Source organism: Notechis scutatus, chromosome 5 (genome assembly GCF_049901735.1).
Source record: "Notechis scutatus isolate UNSWTSFEM ecotype Mainland chromosome 5, rNotScu1.2, whole genome shotgun sequence".
Classification (NCBI taxonomy): Eukaryota; Metazoa; Chordata; class Lepidosauria; order Squamata; family Elapidae; genus Notechis; species Notechis scutatus.
In genome coordinates, this window is record NC_142013.1 from 63302867 (window position 1) to 63321789 (window position 18923).

The window sequence follows — 18923 nt, forward strand, 5'->3', positions numbered from 1 at the left end:
CACAAAAGGTATTTAAAGGGGGTCCATGGTGAAGAAAAGGTTGAGAAGCACTGGCCTGCAGCATTAACTTGGTTCATTTGGACTTCTAAGCAGGAATTGATATTTTTAGCATATAAATACAAATCCTCTTTTTTATAGTTTTGTTCCTTTGGGAGTGGTAGAAAGTGTATGTTGGTTGGTAGGTTCCAAACATGGGAATCATTTTTACCAAATTGCTGTATTAAATAAGGATATACAGAGTTTCAGATTTAAAACCCTAAGGTTGCTTTAGAGAAGGCATGGCTTTACCACTTCCATTAACTTAAAGAAGGTGTTTTTTTCCCCCTAGGTTCTCATAGTAGCTATGTAGTCCTAGAAAATTGTGTATTTAAAATAAAGAGGCATCAGGAGCAGCAACTAAGATGTTTCAGAATAGTACAGATATACCACAGTGCTTTCTTAACTCAGACATTTGTTGGGGAGGGGGAAGAGATGAGTGACTATGTGCAACCATCCCAAAAGACTCAGTATAAGGCCCAGACTCTCTCCCCTTCAAACGATAAGAATGAACTTTTGAAAACTGGGTATTTCAAAAGGAATTCTTTATTGAAAAGGAAGATATCCAGGTGATGTTCAAAGCAGGGTCTAATATGCCTCCAGGCATGCAGCTTGGATAAAAGGACTTAGAACCCCGCCCATTAGTCCGGTGTGGATTTCATCAATATAAAGAAGCAACATGTTAATTCCCCCACCCCCTTTTTTTCTGGGAATGTAGTTGAGAAGAGCTTCCCAGTAAGTTTCTTTCGGAGCTGGAATTTTTATGACCTCTTCAACTCTTGCTATCTCTCTCCAAAGGGTGACAAGTTTTCAGGCATCTGGGCTCCAGTCCCCAGTTTTGTATCATGTGCAAGTTATACAGATTCAATACAAGAATTAAGATATTCAGGTTACATCAAAAAGGATTACTTGTATTAACCCCCTCCCCTTCTTCTTCCACTGAAGAATGGCAGATACATGGATCTGACACTCAGCGTAAGCACCGGACTTTTCCCCTTCAACTGATAAGAATGAACTTCTGAAAGCTAGATACTTCAAAAGAAATTCTTCATTGAAAGGAAGTGATCCAGGTACTAGTCAAAGCAGAATCTAAGAACCTTCTAGGCATACAGTAATAGATAAAGGGAGTTAGAACCCTTCCCCTTATTCTGATGTGGATTTAGTCAAAGAGACAACTTGTTAATTCCCCCCCCCCCACTTTTCTGGGAACATATCTCAGAAAAGTTTCCCAGGAAGTTTCTTTCAGAGCTGGAATTTTTATGGTCCCTTCTCCTCTTGCTATCTCTCCAAGAGGTGACAAGTTTCCAGACATCTGGCTCCAGTCCCCCAGTTGTATATCATGTGCAAGTTATACAGATTCAATACAAGACTTAAGATTTTCAGGTTACATAAAAAAGGATCACTTGTACCAACTCCCCCCAGGGGTGGGATTTGATAGGTTCGCACCTATTCTCTAGAACCAGTTGTTAACATTCTAAGCAGTTTGGAGAACCAGTTGTTAGAAGAAATTACTGGCCTAATCCTGTAAGGAAGACAGGAAGGAAACATTCTGGTGTTGCTTACAGAAACTGCCTTTCCATTAACCCTAATTCCATTCTTGGCAGGACTAGACTTCCTGTCTCTGGAACTTCTTTGGAGTTTTTTTCCCCTCCTTTGCTGGTACTTTGCTTGTGTGGGGTGACCATTTAAAGTTACAATGGCACTGAAAAAAAGTGACTTATAACCATTTTTCACACTTACGACTATTGCAGCATCCCCACAGTCACAAGAGGCCAGGCGAGGAGATGCATGCCTTGATGTGAGTGATGTTGAGTTGGCCACGCCCAGCCAGTCACATTACCACCAAACCATGCCCACCAACTAAGCCATGCCCACAGAACTGGTTGTTAAAAAAATTGAACCCCCCCCTGCTCCCCCTCTTCTTCTTCCATTGAAGAATGGCAGATACACGGAACTGACAAAAATTTGAGAAATCTACGTGGAAGACATAAAACATATGTTACATTTACAACTTAGGATGGTTTGTGAGGGTATTTCAGGTGGAACTTTCATAGCAATGTGGGTGCTTTTACATGTCATTCATGTTCTGGGGAGGGAAAGTGTTTCCACGCTACTAGTTATTGTGTGGATCCACAAGTGCATGAATCAAGGATATCTTTAATTTCAAAATGTTGTTCCCCATGTACCATAATGGGAGGTGTGGAAAGGGGGGGGTCTAAGTTTTGAAGTGATCTCTGGTTTGAGTAGGCTACAGTGAAATACTGGATGAACCTGTCTAAGTGTTTTGGGAAGTAGAAGCTCTACAGTAACAGGATTAATAATTCTGGAGATGGAAAATGGCCCAATGAATTTAGGTCCAAGTTTTTTAGAAGGTTGCAATGATTTTAGGAATTTTGTAGACAAATATACGCAGTCCCCAATTTTGAATGGTTTAGGATCACAACATTTTTTGTCCGCTTGAGCTTTAAAAGCTGCTTTAGCCTCTTGTAAGGCTAGTCTGAGCACTGGCCAAGTGGTTTGCAAATTAATTATCCACTCCTTAAGGGAGGGAATTTCAGGTTCCTTGGTAGGTAGCTCTGGCATGGGGTTGAATTCTGGGCCTGTGGCTACCTGGAATGGGGTGAAACCAGTGCTACTGTGGACCGAGTTGTTGTATGCTACCTCTGCAAAAGGAAGAAGGTTAGTCCAATTGTACAGTTGGTAATTAATAAAGCATCTTAAATATTGTTCTAATATGCTATTAGATCTCTCTGTTGAGCCATTAGTTTCAGGATGATTGGATGAGGACAACTCCTGGGTGAAGCCTAATAGGTTTTAAAAAGCCTACCAAAATGTGGATGTGAATTGTACACCCCTATCTGAGATAATCTATTGGGGAGCCCCATGGAGGCAATAAATGTGTATTAAAAACATCTTTGCCAATGCCTTGGCCATTGGGATCTTTTGGGAGGGTACAAAATGAACCTGTTTTGAAAAAAGATCAGTTTCAACCCAAATAACAGTATTTCCTGCACTTTCAGGGAGCTCCACTATAAAGTCCATAGAGATCTCTTTCCAGGGTGCTGAAGGTTCTGCCACTGTTTGTAAATCCAGGAGATTTTCCTTGTCTTCTTTTTGCAGCAGCACAGATTGGGCAACTAGCAAGATAGTTTTCGATGTCCTTTTTGAGAGATGGCCACCAAAATTGTCTTTTGATGAGGTGCAGGGTTTTTACAAAGCCAAAGTGTCCCGCTATTTTTGAGTCATGAGGTCCATCCGCTGGCTGGCCGGGACGTAAAGTTTGTTTTCTACCCAGGCTAGACCATCTTTGAGTAAGCAAATGTGTTTGTTAACCTGGAGCCAGTCATCCTTAAGTAGTGCCTCCTTAAATATTGAAGTCATTGCACTGTCAGTCAGTGATTCTTTCTTCCCTTGTGCCCAGGTGATTACTTTGGCTGCATTACTTTGGGTTGGTTGAATCATGGGTTTTATAACTTCAATCTTTTTGCTGTTGTATTGGGATTTCTTGGACAGGGCATCTGCCAAGAAATTTTTTTCCCCTGGGAGATATTTGAGAGTGAAATTAAACCATTTAAAGTATTGAGCCCACCTTGCTTGTTTTTCTGAGAGTTTCCATGGAGTTTTCAGGGCTTCTAGATTTTTATGATCAGTCCAGACTTCAAGGGGGATTTGGTTCCCTTCTAGGAAATGTCTGCATGTGAGGAGTGCCCATCACATAGCATATGCCTCTTTCTCCCATATGGCCCATCTTTGCTCGGTTTCTGTCAGTTTCTTGGAAGTATAAGCACATGGTTGTAACTGTCCACATCCATTCTTTTGGAGTAGAACTGCTCCAACTGCTACATTGCTAGTGTCTGCTTGGATGACAAATGGTTGTTTCTGGTCTGGGTGTTTCAGGATTGGTTCTGCTGAGAACAGTTGTTTAAGTTTTTCAAATGCCGCTTGGCATTCCATCATCCAGGTAAGGGTTTTCCTTGGTTTGGGTTTCTCCCCCACTTTCATTTTTAGCAACTTCATGATGATGAGGGCAATATTCACAAAAGCTGGAATGAACTGGCAGTAAAAGTTTGCAAAACCTAGGAAGCTCTGCAGTTGTTTGCAAGTATGGGGCAGTTCCCAATCAATGACAGCTTTTACTTTTTGTGGGTCCATCTCTATTCCCTCATGGGATATTCTATATCCCAGGTAGTCAATTTTTTCTTGATAGAATTCACATTTAGAGAGTTTTGCATATAGTTTGGCGTTTTGGAGTTTTGTGAGAACTGCTCGGAGTAACTCGATGTGTTCTTCTTTTGTTTTGATGTAGATTAAAATATCATTGAGATAAACTAGAACCCCTTTGTACAAAAAATCATGGAGAGTCTCATTAATTAATTGCATAAACATGGCAGGTGCTCCTTGTAGTCTGAAAGGAAGCATGTTAAATTGGTAGCATCCCAGTGGGATGTTAAAAGCCGTCTTCCACTCATCCCCCTCCCTTATTCTGATTTGGTAGTATGCCTCTCGTAGGTCTAACTTTGAAAAAAAAATCCTTTAATGAGGTGGGCTAGCATATCCTTCATGAGGGGGAGTGGGTACATATTCTCCACACTGATGCTACTTAAATCTCGGTAATCAACACATAACCGTAAAGAGCCATCTTTCTTTTTGTGGAATAATACTGGGGCTGCTATTTTGGGTTGGGTAGGTTCGATGAAACCCCTTTTTAGATTTTTATCAATAAATGTTGAGTTCATTTAGTTCTCTGGGGGACATGCAGTACATTTTTGGTTTTGGAAGTTTAGCCCCTGGTAGGATTTCAATGGCACAGTCTGTGGTGTGATAGGGTGGGAGTTCCTCAGAAGCCTCCTCACTAAATACTTGGGCTAAATCCTGGTTCTCTTTGGGGATGTGAATGGGTTCAGCCAGCTGGCCAGCCATGGCTGGTTCTCTGTTATCTATTCTCTTTCTTTTTCTTTCTTCTGGGCTGTTTGCAATTGCTACATGTTTCTGGAAATGTATGATTCCTCTCTTCCAATTTATTTTTGGATTCCATTTCCATAGCCATAGTCCTAGGACCAGTGGCCCTTCCATTCCTGGTGCTACAATGAATGAGCATCTCACAATGGTTCCCTAGTCTTATTTTCAATGGTTTTATGGCAAAACTGGCTGGCTCCCCCCCCCCCCCTGCTATAGTTCCATCTAATTTGCAGAAAGCAATGGGACTTTTCATTTTCCTTAGTTGGATTCCCAATTTCCCTGCTAGGGTGGGGTTGATTAGGCACCGGATGCATTCCGAATCCAGTAATGCTGCAACTTCCTCCCCTTTCCCTCAGCTGGGGATAAACAGTCTTAGGGGTAGAGTGAGTGGTTCAGTTGGGTTGCTTACCAGCGGGTCATCTTCCGGATCACTTTCAGACTGGCTCAGGTCTCCTTGGGGTGTTGGGGGGTTCTTCCTCTGGGTGTGGGGGACCGGAACCTCACAGCTTCTGGGCTTCTCAGGCCAGTTTCTTTTCCTCAAGGGTTGGATTTTTCAGGTTTCCCCCGATGGGTGGTCTGGCTTTCTGGCAGGGCTTTTTGAATGGCACTCTGCTGCACAGTGCCCCTCTTTTCCACACTTAAAGCAGCCAGATGGTCTTGGAGTCATGGTGGTTTGGGGTTTGAAAAACTCCCACTTTCCGTGGGATGGGGATGTTCTCCAAACTCTGCCACTGAGGTACTGGTTATGGGCCATGTCTATCTCTGCCTCCTCTGCCATTAGGTATCATTCATGCAGGATGTTTGGGGGGGGGGGCGGCCCAGGCAGGCAGTGTACAGGTCATCATTGAATCCATCTTTGAACCAACAGACTAGGGTATCTTCTGGCCAGTCAACTTGGCTGGCCAGGTCACAAAATTCCTCAGTGTACTCGGCTATCGGGCAACGGCCTTGCTTTATGATTCTAATGCAGTCGTGGGCTTTTCTATCGGTGATGGGGTCTTCGAAGCAGTGGCATAGGGCAGTCATGAATTGATCGAGGTTCCTCAGTTCTGGGGTCTTAACGTTGTGGAGAGTCACCATTCATCTGGCTGCTGCCCCTTCTAGGGCCAGGGTGATGACTCGCACTCAGGCCCCCTGTGTCAGGAAATTCCACCCGTATTCATGCATGTAGGTAAGGACTTGTGCCAGGAAGAATCCCAGTTTCTGGAGGTCCCCATCAAATTTTACCCTAAGGGCAGGACCTTTCTCTGCAGTTGTATGTCTCTGGGTTTGCCAGGGTTAATCCCCTGCTGTGGAACGGCAAGGGGTCAGGTACCTGGTATGGCTGCTGGTCCTCCGGCTTGTTCCATTGCTCAACCATTCTCATCTGGATCAGGAGTGATGGCTTGGGTTCTCTCAATTTCTGGTTCACTCGCTCTCCTTCGTTGGTGATCTGGTTCATCCCTCACATTGAGATCCTCCAGGGCTTCCGTCATGAGGCAATTTATGTACCGTTTCAGTCGGTCATCTGCCAGTGGTTCCTCAACCCACTCTTCCTGATCAAAAAGGGCCTCCAGTTCCATTTACCACCTGGGTTTACGGTTACCCCAGGTGAGGGTTACTCCCTTGGTTCTTCCTATGCCTATAGACTATTCGTGGAATTTTTGCAGGTAGCTTCAATGTCTTCAATGGGGTACACAAAGTCAGTGTCTGGCTGGGTAGTTGTCAAAGTTTCTCCCCAGCATTCGGCTTCCTCTTGCTCCTTGCTATGTTCAGACATTTTTTGCAGGGTCTCCTTGGTAGAATGAAGTTCTTTTCAAAGGAAAAAAAAAATCCTCTCCGGGTTGACCTCTATTGCAGATTCTGCTTCATGTAAACACCAGACTTTTCCCCTTCAACCGATAAGAATGAACTTCTGAAATCTAGGTACTTCAAAAGGAATTCTTTATTGAAAGGAAGTGATCCAGGTACTAGTCAAAGCAGACTCCAAGATGCTTCCAGGCATACAGTAATAGATAAAAGGAGTTAGAACCTCTCCCCTTATTCTGATGTGGATTTAGTCAAACAAAGAGACAACATGTTAATTCTCCCCCCACTTTTCTGGGAATGTATCTCAGAAAAGTTTCCCAGGAAGTTTCTTTCAGAGCTGGAATTTTTATGGTCCCTTCTCCTCTTGCTATCTCTCCAAGAGGTGACAAGTTTCCAGACATCTGGCTCCAGTCCCCCAGTTGTATATCATGTGCAAATTATACAGATTCAATACAAGACTTAAGATTTTCAGGTTACATCAAAAAGGATTACTTGTACCAAGTCCCCTCCCCCCTTCTTCCATTGAAGAATGGCAGATACACAGATCTGACACTCAGCTTCTTTTGGGTAGTACTGACAAATGCAGTATGCTTGTCCATGACAACTCTGAATCACATTTGGTTTCAAATCTATCTGCATATTTAAAAAAATTCATTCTACTCTTCAAAGAAATGTTAAACGGTAACTTCAGCTTGAACTTAGCAATGTATGCCACTTCTCATATCTTGCCTGCATTTCATAGTGTTGATTGCACACAGCCAATCACTAAATGCTATGTATAAAGCATTTCAATTTCAGATATTCTTGGAATTTCTAGCAGCACAACTAGCACTGTCTCACAAAATATTACCCAGAAATTAATTCACTAACAATTACAATCTCTTTTGAATTGTTTTGATTTTATGTGTAGACATAAAAGCACTGAATTAATTTGAAAAAAAATTACTTAAATTTTGAACACTTTATTTGAATCAGGAAATATAAGGTGCTGGGCATCTGTTAAAATATTTTGAAGCTATATTTATGTTAGCTACTATAGTGAAATTAATAAGTATTTTAATACTGGACAAATATACAATCTATTCAGTCTTAATTATATTTTTCTTTTGTCACTACAGATTTGATGAGGAACAGCATCTTCTGGCAGAATTACAGCGTAACTTCAATAAGTTTATTTTATGGTTAAATGAAGCCAGCACTGTTGTCAGCATTCCAGCTGAGTCAGGAAATGAATATCAGTTAAAAGCCACCCTTCAAAAAGTAAAGGTAATATAATTAGGAAACAGTTGTTTCCAATTGTTTCTTTTTCCTTTCCTTTCCCCTCTCAATCTATTAAATTTAAACACTGTAAACATCCTGAGAAGTTTTCCCAACATGATGGGTTACTAATGTGTTGGATTATAACTTAACATTTGTCAAAATTTCTAAGGTTTTCAAATAGGAAAACTTCAGTGATATTTTTTGGAATCATATGAAATATAGCAATAGCAACAGCACTCAGACTTATATACCACTTCATAGTGCTTTACAGCCCTCTCTAAGCAGTTTACAGATTCAGCATATTGACTCCAACAATCTGGGTCCTCATTTTACCAACCTCAGAAAGATGGAAGGATGAGTCATCAAACTCCTGCAATACTGAATTCTAACCACAGAAATGGATTGTCACAACATAGAAATAGATTGAATATATGACATTAAGTTGTTGTCAACTCTTAGCAACCAAAATATTTTTAGTATTTATTTTTTAAAAAATAATTTTAAAATGATATATGGTTTTTAGTCAAAATACAGTTCTGAAAGAATTAGTGTCCACGGGCAGTTTTGAAGAAAAATATTAGGTCTAACAGTGTTTAACTTTACTGTTTTTGATTCAAACTCTAGGAGAAAAAAATAAGATAAAGACTCACTTGATTTGAACCGAACTGCTGGTGATTTCATGGATATATGCAATTTTTGCTGTTCTGTTGTCATCTCTACTCATTAGGTGCATTGGCAGGAAGGTCTTACATTGTTTGACTTTTCTAGCTATTCAAGTGTTGCCTGTGTTTGAAAAGACTTGCGTGGTTTCTGACTTGTCCTTCCTGAGGCTGACATTCCACAGGTTCAGCTAGAGCAGTTTCTTCAGCTTCAGATTCACTTAGAGTATAAGATATGAGCCTGGGCCATGACAATTATAATCTATATGAAAATTATAATCTGCTATATGTATGCATGTATGTGTGTATTATGCTTATGAAACTGATTTTGTAATTGTTCGTCACTCAGAGTCACTTTTCTGAGATGGGCAACTGTAGAAATTGAATTAAATAAATAAATAAATTTCAAACTTGTAATGCTTCTATCACTTCTAAAGTCTCCATCCAGAGCTTGTAGCTTCTGTAAAATCCAAACCTCTCCCAACAATTCAGGATCTAATCATAATTTGTTACATTGTCTTGTTCCCCGGTGATCTTTCCTTATGGCCCCAAAAATTGAAAATAAGGTATGCAAGATTTTTTAAAAATTTGAAGAAATCATAATAGTTTCATACTATACTAGTATGAAAATATTTTTGAAAGTATTCCAAACTCTCTGAGAATGCTTTATCCCTTTGAAGCAACCAGTAGGATTGTTCTTGAGCATGAATATATAAACCTTGAATAAAGTTGTGGGTACTTTGTTTTGAATTGAGCTCTTAAGTCTATTTGCTTCAGCTGATAAATCAATAGAAATGAAAGATAAGGAACTTGAAAATTCTGCTAATCATTTTAAATGTTGCATTGGTCTTTTCTAGTTAATAGTGGAAGAACTACCTTCACGCAAGGGAATACTGAACCAATTAAATGAAGCTGGAGGAAAAGCACTCAGTAGTGTATCACTGACCCCTGAAGTAAAACATAACCTTGACAGTAGACTCAAAGAGGCTAACCATCGCTGGATAAAGGTTAGAATTATTAGTAATGAAGCTGTAGTTTATACGTGTAATTGGGAACATGTACTTACAGCAGGGTGGGCAAACTTTTTGGCTCGGGGCCGCATTGACTTTTAAAATTTGACAGACGGGCCGGGTCAGCACAAGATTTTTGGGAATCGCCCCCCACCCTTTCCCCCCTCTTCTCCTCCTTCCCCTCCCTCGGAGGTCCCCTGAGTCAGGAGTTGCTACCGCCAGCGCAGCTCAGCGCGCTCCAGTCCTGCGTTGCCTCGGGAAGGGAAAGGCAAAAGGAAGAGCCGCGGCGGTGCTTTGCAACAGCAGCAGCGGCACCGGAGGCTCAGGCTCAGCGGCTCCTGGTTTTGCCTTTTCCTTCCCAAGGCAACGCGGGACTGGAGCGCGCGGAGCTGCGCTGGCGGTAGCAACTCCTGACAGCCCCAGCCGGACACCTGAGCGGAGCCGGGTGGAACTGCCTGTTGCTGCTGCCGGAGCACCACCGGGTCGCCTCCTCCAAGCAGCCCGCCCGCCCGCCGGGCTTCCCCTCCGCCCGCGCAGCTCGGGGCCAGGCGCGGCGCCAGCGAGAAAAGGAAGCCGCAAGTTGCTGGGAAGTTGCTCGGGTGCTGGGAGCAAGCTTTTAAAGTGCCGCCGAGCAGGACCGCCGAGCCGGGAAATGGCAGGGCAAGGCTCCACCAGCAGCGGCCTAGCTTTAGGTGGCTCCAAGCAGCCCGCTCCAAGCAGCCCGCCCACCCGCCGGGCGGAACCCTTCCCGCTCCTCGGCCGGAAGACGCCTCCCGCCTGCAAACTTTGCCTTTGCAAAGTTTAAGCCTGGAAGCCCGGAAAAAAAGGGATCGGCGGGGACTCACCTTCGGAGAGGTCGCACTCAAAGGTGATTTCAAACTCCCAGCCGAGGCCTTTGCAAAGTTCTTCTTTTCTTTCCTACCCGAGAGCGCTCTGCACTGTTTTGCAGCTTTGGGGCCACGCCACGCGCAGGGCAATACGCCACGCCCAGCGATTTTTTTCAGGGGCGGGCCGGATTGGACAGACCAACGGGCCGGATGTGGCCCGCGGGCCGTAGTTTGCCCACCCCTGACTTACAGCAACAGCATGCTTTATACTCCTCCCCTACCCTCAGCACACATGCTTAAATGTAATGGTGTTGAGACACCTTATTTACAGACAAGCTCCCATTTCTTGGACAATATTATTAAAATAAGATAATAGAAGTCATGATGGAATTAGTCAGTGAATGAGGATCTATTGTGTTTCCCTGGATGCAGGAAATAATTTTCAAAAAAGGCATATTATAATTAGTCACCTTATTGTTTATATTGTAATTAAAGTTACAACTTTAAAATTAAAGTCAGATTAAGTTACTGTCCTGAGGCAAAACACTTTAACAAAAACAATGTATAATAAAGTTTTGCTTTGCTTATGTTCAAGTCCTTAAGGATGAATACTCACTTTTTTATAGAGACCAGATACTTAATAATAGTTTCCTCTAGCAGTAAAGAAATAAAAGGACTTTCTCAAACTAAGAATAAAAAAGTTTATCTATGCATGACATTCCTATTTTTTCTTAATTACACAAATTTCTAAGATAGCCTTATTTTCCTGCTAGAGATTATTAAAATGTTTTACATTAATAAAATATTTTCTAAAGATCCCCAAACTATATACATTTAATGGCAATTTTAAATTAGAAATTGAGCCTTTTCCCCACTTTAGAAATGTAAATTTGTATGCCCCATTATAGTTAAAATCGTTTTCACATTACCTGTCTAAGAGATATCAATATTTCTTTGAGAGAGATGGCAAATATATATATGGCACTTACGTTCTTAAATTCTTACACACACACACACACACGTATGTACGTATGTATATATGTATGTATGTATATGTATGTAAAAGAAGAAACAGACATCCTGCAATCTCCAGAACTTAAAATTACATTTATTGTACTTACTAAACTTCCATCAGCTTCTGCTGACATCGTCAGAGTATTAAGCTACCATTACAGAGATCTCTGCCTTTATATATCATTAATCAATTTAGCCCTTGCACGCATGATAGGCCCTTTCAACTGCCTCCCATTTGTAATTAGTTCAGTTGTTTTTGCTTCCGTCATGTTGGTCAAAGAAGGTTTATCTCTTATTATTGTTTCCTCCCTTTTCCAACCCAGCCTGGACTGCTTATCTCTAGGAGGTGATGTTAAACTGCCAGCTATTGCAATTTGTTGCTTTGCTTGTGACCTTGTGGTCGGCCCAGCTCGTTCTTCATTATTCCTGTCTGTTATAACTTGAGGCAGCTCTGCTGGACTCCTCATAGAGTTCTATGGGTTACCAAAGATCCACAAGGCAGAGATACCCCTGCGCCCCATTGTTTCCCTTTGTGGCACTCCGTTTGGTTTAGCCAAATGGTTATATGGGTTATACATCTAATCAAAGACACCTCTACCAGTGTCAGATCCTCTACCAACTTTTTACAATGGTTGGAGGGAATGGAGTTTGGGGAGGATGAGACAATGGTGTCATTTGATGTCGTGTCACTATTTACATCCATCCCCCATGAGCTGGCGGCCCTAACTATAAAGGAACTGTTACTGGAAAAGGAGCCACAAAACCCCAAATTCCCTAACACAGACAACCTCCTCCTCCTGCTGAATTTCTGCCTTAGGACCTATTTTACATTAGACAGCCATAGATATGAACAGATATGGGATCTCCAATCTCAGGAGTGATAGCAGAGGCGGTCCTCCAAAAATTGGAATATGAGGCAATGAAAATTTATGAGTCCAGGTTTTGGGCACGTTATGTTGATGACACGTTTATTATTGTGAATCAACGAGATAAGATCAGAATTCCATATATCCTGACATCCAGTTTACGATGGAGGAAGAGACCAATAACACGCTGGCCTTCCTGGATGTGCTAGTCAGCCATAACCTGGATGGGAGCCTTGACACAGGTATATACCAAAAAACCATGAGCACGGACCGTATCCTACACAATGAGAGCAATCACCCCATTGCACATAAAGTCAGTTGTATTTGGGCACTGTTTAGTAGGGTAGACACTCATTGTAGTACACTGACAGCCAAAGCCAAGGAGCGGGCATATCTTTATCAGGTCTGCAAGCTCAATGGCTATTCCATGGACTTCATCCGAAGGTGTACTACACCCAGGGCCCGGCAACCCACTGAAGATGCCAGTGGAACAGCTACGTGGAGGGTGCTCCCGTATATAAGGGAAGTGTAATGACCTGGGGCATGACACAAAAATAGCCAAGCCACAAAAACAGAAGAAAGTCCCTTTAATGCCTCCAACTTGGCCCGAATTTTCAATTATCTGCAGCTGGATATCAAACTCTTAAAGAAAACAGTTTACTGAAGGAGTAAATGCAGTCTGCACCCTAAGTAAAGTTAATTCGAAATAAAAAACCCAACACACTACACTGAAAGGAATTACTACAGTAGGCAAAGATGATTAATTGCAGACTTCTACCAGATAAGCTCCGACAAGAATGCACGCTTTGCTTCCAGCAACTTCGCCATACGCAGTTTGTCCTTTTAAACAGTCCTCCCAGCTGCAGCCCATGAAGGTGATCAGGGCCCCTTCCTCCCCTGTAGACCATGTCACTCATGTTTCTCCCTTATCTGTTCCTCCCTGTGTGCCCTAGGATGAAGAGGGGATGGGCCTGGGTCTTCTTCTGAATGTCCATCCAGCCTGTGCCCTTCCCCAGTTTCCTCCACAACTACCGGAGCCACACTCCCACTCCCTGTCAGCTGTTCCATCTCTCCCTCGGAGTCAGACTCCAACAGGGTCATGACAGGGAGTATCTGAAACTGCTGCATGCATTCTCCTGGGGCATGGAGTCAAGGTGGTGCACAAACCAGACCAAACTCTAAGAATGAGAGTGATGCACCCAAAGGAAACACTACCCAAGGAGGAGACATCTTCGGTGGTTTACCGATCAACTGTAGTGATAGTGCAAGCAATTATGTAGGCCAAGAGGCTACAGACCAGAGAACACGGACATGAACTGGCTGTCTGGTGCAAAGAACAGCGCTCTCAGATCTAGGCACATATGCAAGATCATAATCACGCATCCAGTTTTCAAGAGGCTGAAGTTGTTGCCCATGATATAACTAAAGGAGGACACCTTCTAAAAGAATCCTGATTTTCTAACAGCAATTCTATCAATAGGCATATTGAACTACCACTGGCCTACCAAGCACTGAAACACCAAGAAATACACTGCAGGAGGAGCAGAGACCACTTCCCATTGGGGAGCAGGGACCAATGGCACCCCCACATCCCTGGGCATGTGGATTCATCCTATGAAATTGCAATAGCTGGCAGTTTAACATCACCTCCTAGAGATAAGCAGTCCAGGCTGTGTTGGACAAGAGACGAAACAATAACAAGAGATAAGCCTTCTTTGATCAACATGATGGAAGCAAAACCAACAGAGCTAATTACAGTTGGGAGGCAGTTGAAAGGGCCTATCACGCATGCAAGGGTTAAATTGATGAATGATATATAAAGGCAGAGATCTCTGTAATGATAGCTTAATACTCTGACGATGTCAGCAGAAGCTGATGGAAGTTTAGTAAGTACAATAAATGTAATTTTAAGTTCTGGAGATTGCAGGATGTCTGTTTCTTCTTTTACGAGTATATCTAGAACTCGTATTTTTAGAATAGATGTGTGTGTGTGTAATGTATGTATGTATGTATTCTATTTATGTGGAGTTCATATCAAATTATATTTCTCTAGCTAGCATGGCTATTGGTAAGAATTCCAGGAGTGGAAGCTCATTTGTCTGAAAGCTGACAAGATTCAGAAACATTGGTCTATTTGATATAGTATATTTTGCTTATTGTGGCAAACCACATGCCTCTAGTACAGAGGTGTCAAACCCAAGCCCTGCGGGCCAGATCCAACCCATGGGGTGCTTAGATCTGGCCCTTGGGGCTGACCTGGAAACAGCAAAGGACTGACCCATGGGTGCCTCTACCAGAGAAAACAGAGGATGAGAGAACAGTGTGCAGTCCTCCAACTCCGTTTTCACTGACAGAGAGCTAGCAAAACAAACTAAAAACAAAACAAAAGGAGAAATGTTTCCCCCTTTTCATTTGAACAAGCAAGAAGGGTGTCAGGCTACAGAACTTTTCCCATTCAATTAACAAGAATGAACTTCTGAAAACCAAACGTGTCAAAAGGAATCCTTTATTGAGATGAGACAATTCATGTAGGGATTTAAAGCAGCGTCTAAGGTCTCTCATGCATGCAGAGATAGATTAGGGAGTTTAAAACCCCTCCCCTTATCTTGAATGTGTATTTAGTAAAACAAAGAGCCAACATGTTAATTCCCCCATCCCCTTTTTAGAACAATCTTTTTCAGGGTTTCCCAGGACACATCTCACTGTGGAATTTTTATGGTCTCTTCATCCCCTGGCTGTCTTTCCCAGAGGTGATAGGTTCCGGCCATCTGGTTTTCATCCCTCCATTGTATCATGTGAAGGTATACAAATTCGATATAAGAGTAAATAAATTCAGGTTACATCAAAAAAGGATTTCTTTATCAGCCCCCTCTCCCTTTTCTTCTTCCATTGAAGAAATGACAGATACACAGATCTGACAAAGGGACAGGAAAGGAGAAAGGGAAAGAGGAAAGAAAAAGAAGGGAAGATGGTAAGAGATCAAGGAAGGAAAAATAAGGAAAGAAGGGAAGGAGGAAGAAAGGAGAATGAAGAGAGAAGAGAAAATAAAAGAAGGAAGGAAGGAAGATTGTAACGGCACTTGGTCACCACAGGTGCCCCTGACACGAGTGATGTCAAGTTAGCCATACCCACCCTAGGCGCTCAAAGTCAAACACAACCCTGATGCAGCCCTCATTGAAATCGAGTTTGACACCCCTGCTCTAGTGTGAGTTTAAGGAAGACCTGATTGCAATTGCAATTCTATTAATTGATACTAAAGAGGTCCATTTCTTCTGAAGCTTGTATTATAGAGCTATCATATTTAGTAGTCTTTGATAATATTTTTATGAAATTATGTAACCAAGATATAACATTTTCTCATTCATCTATCTATAGTTGATGGAATATGGCTACTCTTTTACTAATACTGAAATGTGAATTGTCAACTAAAATTAAACTTGGAGATTTAAAAAGTGTCTGTTTACATAAGAATTGTGCTGTTGACTGTAAAAAATTTTGACTCCAAAATAAAATGTCGTCTCATATTTTAAATATTTGTACACTATCACTTATTTTTTTAAAAAACTTTTTTAAAGTTTAGAAATGCTTTATATATCAAAATAATATGTTTACCTTTGATTTCTATGCATGTTGTTTTGAGGGTGGGAACAATATTTACAGTGCTACCTTAAGGCCCATACAAAATGCATTGACAATAATTATTCAAAAGTTTAGTGTTTATGTGAAATAGTGTGCATAAATCACTGTTTGTAACAGATGCAAATCAGTACTCATATGTAGTTTGTTTGATTTCCTTCAAAGTAGACTACTTTGAGCAGCAAGTATATCGGGGTGGGTGGGTTTAAATTAAATACTTTCCTCCCAAAGTATTGCCCAAAGTATTGTCCTCTGACATTATTTCCATAAGAATAGACACAAGACTTAAGTCAAAATGTGTAGAGTTTCAGCTTTAGAAAATAAAGAGCAATAGAGGCAATCGGAGTTTTTACGAAAAGGATTTTGTTGTGGAGCAGTTATTAAAGGATCAAGTCAGTAGCCTTCAAATTGCATTTTACTTGATTAAAATAACTTAGGCAGGCATAACCATTTTTTAATGGTAAAGACTAGAAAAAAACATAGCTATTAAGAGGAGAGTAGTCTGTTCTCGATATGTCTTTTTGATTTAAAACATTTGTTTTAAATCTATACTGGTTATGTGTGATTGAGAATAAATAGTTTTAGAAGAGGTTTGTTTAAGAAAATAGCATACTAAGAAAGCCTTGTATCTCCTGTCAGATTTCCATCATGTTATTTAATTATTAATGTGGTTGTTATTTTTAGCAGCATAATTTTGTTCAGAAAAAATAATACTCATCATTTTATAATTATAAAATAATGCACTTTTTAATGTCTTGCTTTTTTGTATTTTCATTTATTTTCTATTCTTTAATTTTTTATAGTTTGTATTTTAATCTTTATTAAATAAAAGTTAATTTGGAGGATAAGGGAAAATTCTGCTTAAGAAAGTACTAATCATTCTGATGATTGCCTAGTTTAGCTGCTATTGCTGTTTTTTTCCCCTTGCATCAACCCCCAAAAAGTGATGAATAACTTATCTGAGGTTTGGTTGTATGCCAACTTGTACCATATGCCAGGATATCTCAAGAGAAAAAATGAATTCTGTTTCGGAAATGTTCTAAATAATTTGGACAAAAAAAATCTTCCTGCTTAAAAATAGTAATTTTATGTACCATACTGTATTTGTCTTTATATCTTAGCCAGAATCCTATTTTATCATGTTATATAACTGATTATAGATTATAGATTAACAGAGTTGGAAGGGACCTTGTAGGTCATCTAGTTCAACCCCCACCCAAGCAGGAGACCTTACATGGCAGTCCAATCTTTTCTTGAAAGTCTCAAGTGATGACGTTCCCACAACTTCAAAAGGCAAGCTGTTCCATTGGTTGATTGTTTTCACTGTCAGAAAATTTCTCCTTATTTCTAGGTTGAATCTCTCCTTGATCAATCTCAATCCATTACTCCTTGTCTGGCCTTTGGGTGCCTTGGAAAACAGCTTGACACCTTCCTCACTGTGGTAGTTCCACAAATATTGGAACACTGCTATCATGTCTCCCCTGGTCCTTCTCTTCACTAGACTAGCCATACCCAGTTCCTGTAACTGTTCTTCATATGTTTTAGTCTCCAGTCCCCTAATCATCCTGGTTGCTCTTCTCTGCACTTGAGCAAGCACAAAAAATTAGAAGATCTAACAAAACTTTTTTGAAAATGCAAATAAACCAGGAAGATGGCTGGCATATAGATTGAAAAAAGATAAAGAAAAGAAAATGATTTATCAATTAACAGATAATGAAGGAATTCTTCATTATTGAAATGAAGATAAAAAGAAAATAATTCAAAACTACTACAAAAATCTATACAACCAAAAGACAATTCCAGAAGAAAAAATAAAACAATACTTAGAAAAAACAGAATTACCTACAGTACCAGAAACAATAAAAGTAATGTTAGAAGAAAGAATAACAATGATGGAACCAACAGAAGCAATGAAAAGACAAAACAATGCCAAAACACCAGGACCGGATGGTCTACCAGCAGAGTTGTATAAATTTTTACAGGACACATTAAGTGTGTCCTGTAAGTGTTGGAAGTATTTAATGAGTTATTGATGGAGGTGAAAGTACCAAATTCCTGGATGGAAGCATATATTACTCTCATACCGAAAGAAGATTCAGACCTGAAATGGATAAAAAAATTACAGGCCAATTGAACTTGGACTACAAAATATTTGCTTCAATAATAGCGGAATGATTGAAGAGATTTCTAAACCAATTTATACATTCAGATCAAAATGGCTTTTTACCAGAGACAAATAAAAGACAACATGAGAATAATTTTGAACACTTTGGAATACTATGAAGCACATCCAGAGAAACAAATGGTGTTGACCTTCTTAGATGCACAGAAGGCATTTGACAACGTGAACTGGCAATTTATGTTAGCACAATTAAAAGCAATGGACTTTGGGGAGAGATTTATTATGATGATTAAAGCAATATACTATAAACAAACTGCAAGGGTAATGGTAAATGGGGACATGACTGAAAAGGTTCATGTTAAAAACGGAACAAGACAAGGATGCTCCTTTGTCACCATTATTATTTGTATTAACACTAGAAGTATTAAATAGAAATATCAGACAAGATGAGGAGATAAAAGAGATGGAGATAAAAAAAAGAAAAATATAAGTTACAGGCATTTGTAAATTATTTAGTCTTCATCCTAGAGGATCCTCTAGAAACAGGACCTAAGCTAATAAAAAAAATAGAAGAGTATGGCAAAGTGGCAGGATTGAAAATAAACAAAAAACCCTAAGATATTAGTGAAAAATATTACAGAGAAGCAGAAAAAAGAGATAACGAAGAGATTAGATATCCAGGACACTAAGAAAGTAAAATATCTAGGGATTTAATTAACAACTAGAAGTGTGATGTTTAAAGAAGA

General features: G+C 40.5%; 1 protein-coding gene across 7 annotated transcripts in view; it reads left to right on the plus strand.

The window, feature by feature from the left end:
• Window positions 1-18923, plus strand: part of DMD (dystrophin) — a 1185061-nt gene that overhangs the window by 584680 nt on the left and 581458 nt on the right. For all 7 annotated transcript variants that reach the window (XM_087966867.1, XM_087966866.1, XM_087966869.1 and 4 more), the window contains exons 45-46: window positions 7902-8049; window positions 9560-9709. In XM_087966867.1, the coding sequence (XP_087822993.1) occupies window positions 7902-8049; window positions 9560-9709 (298 nt within the window). The remainder of the gene's footprint in view (window positions 1-7901; window positions 8050-9559; window positions 9710-18923) is intronic.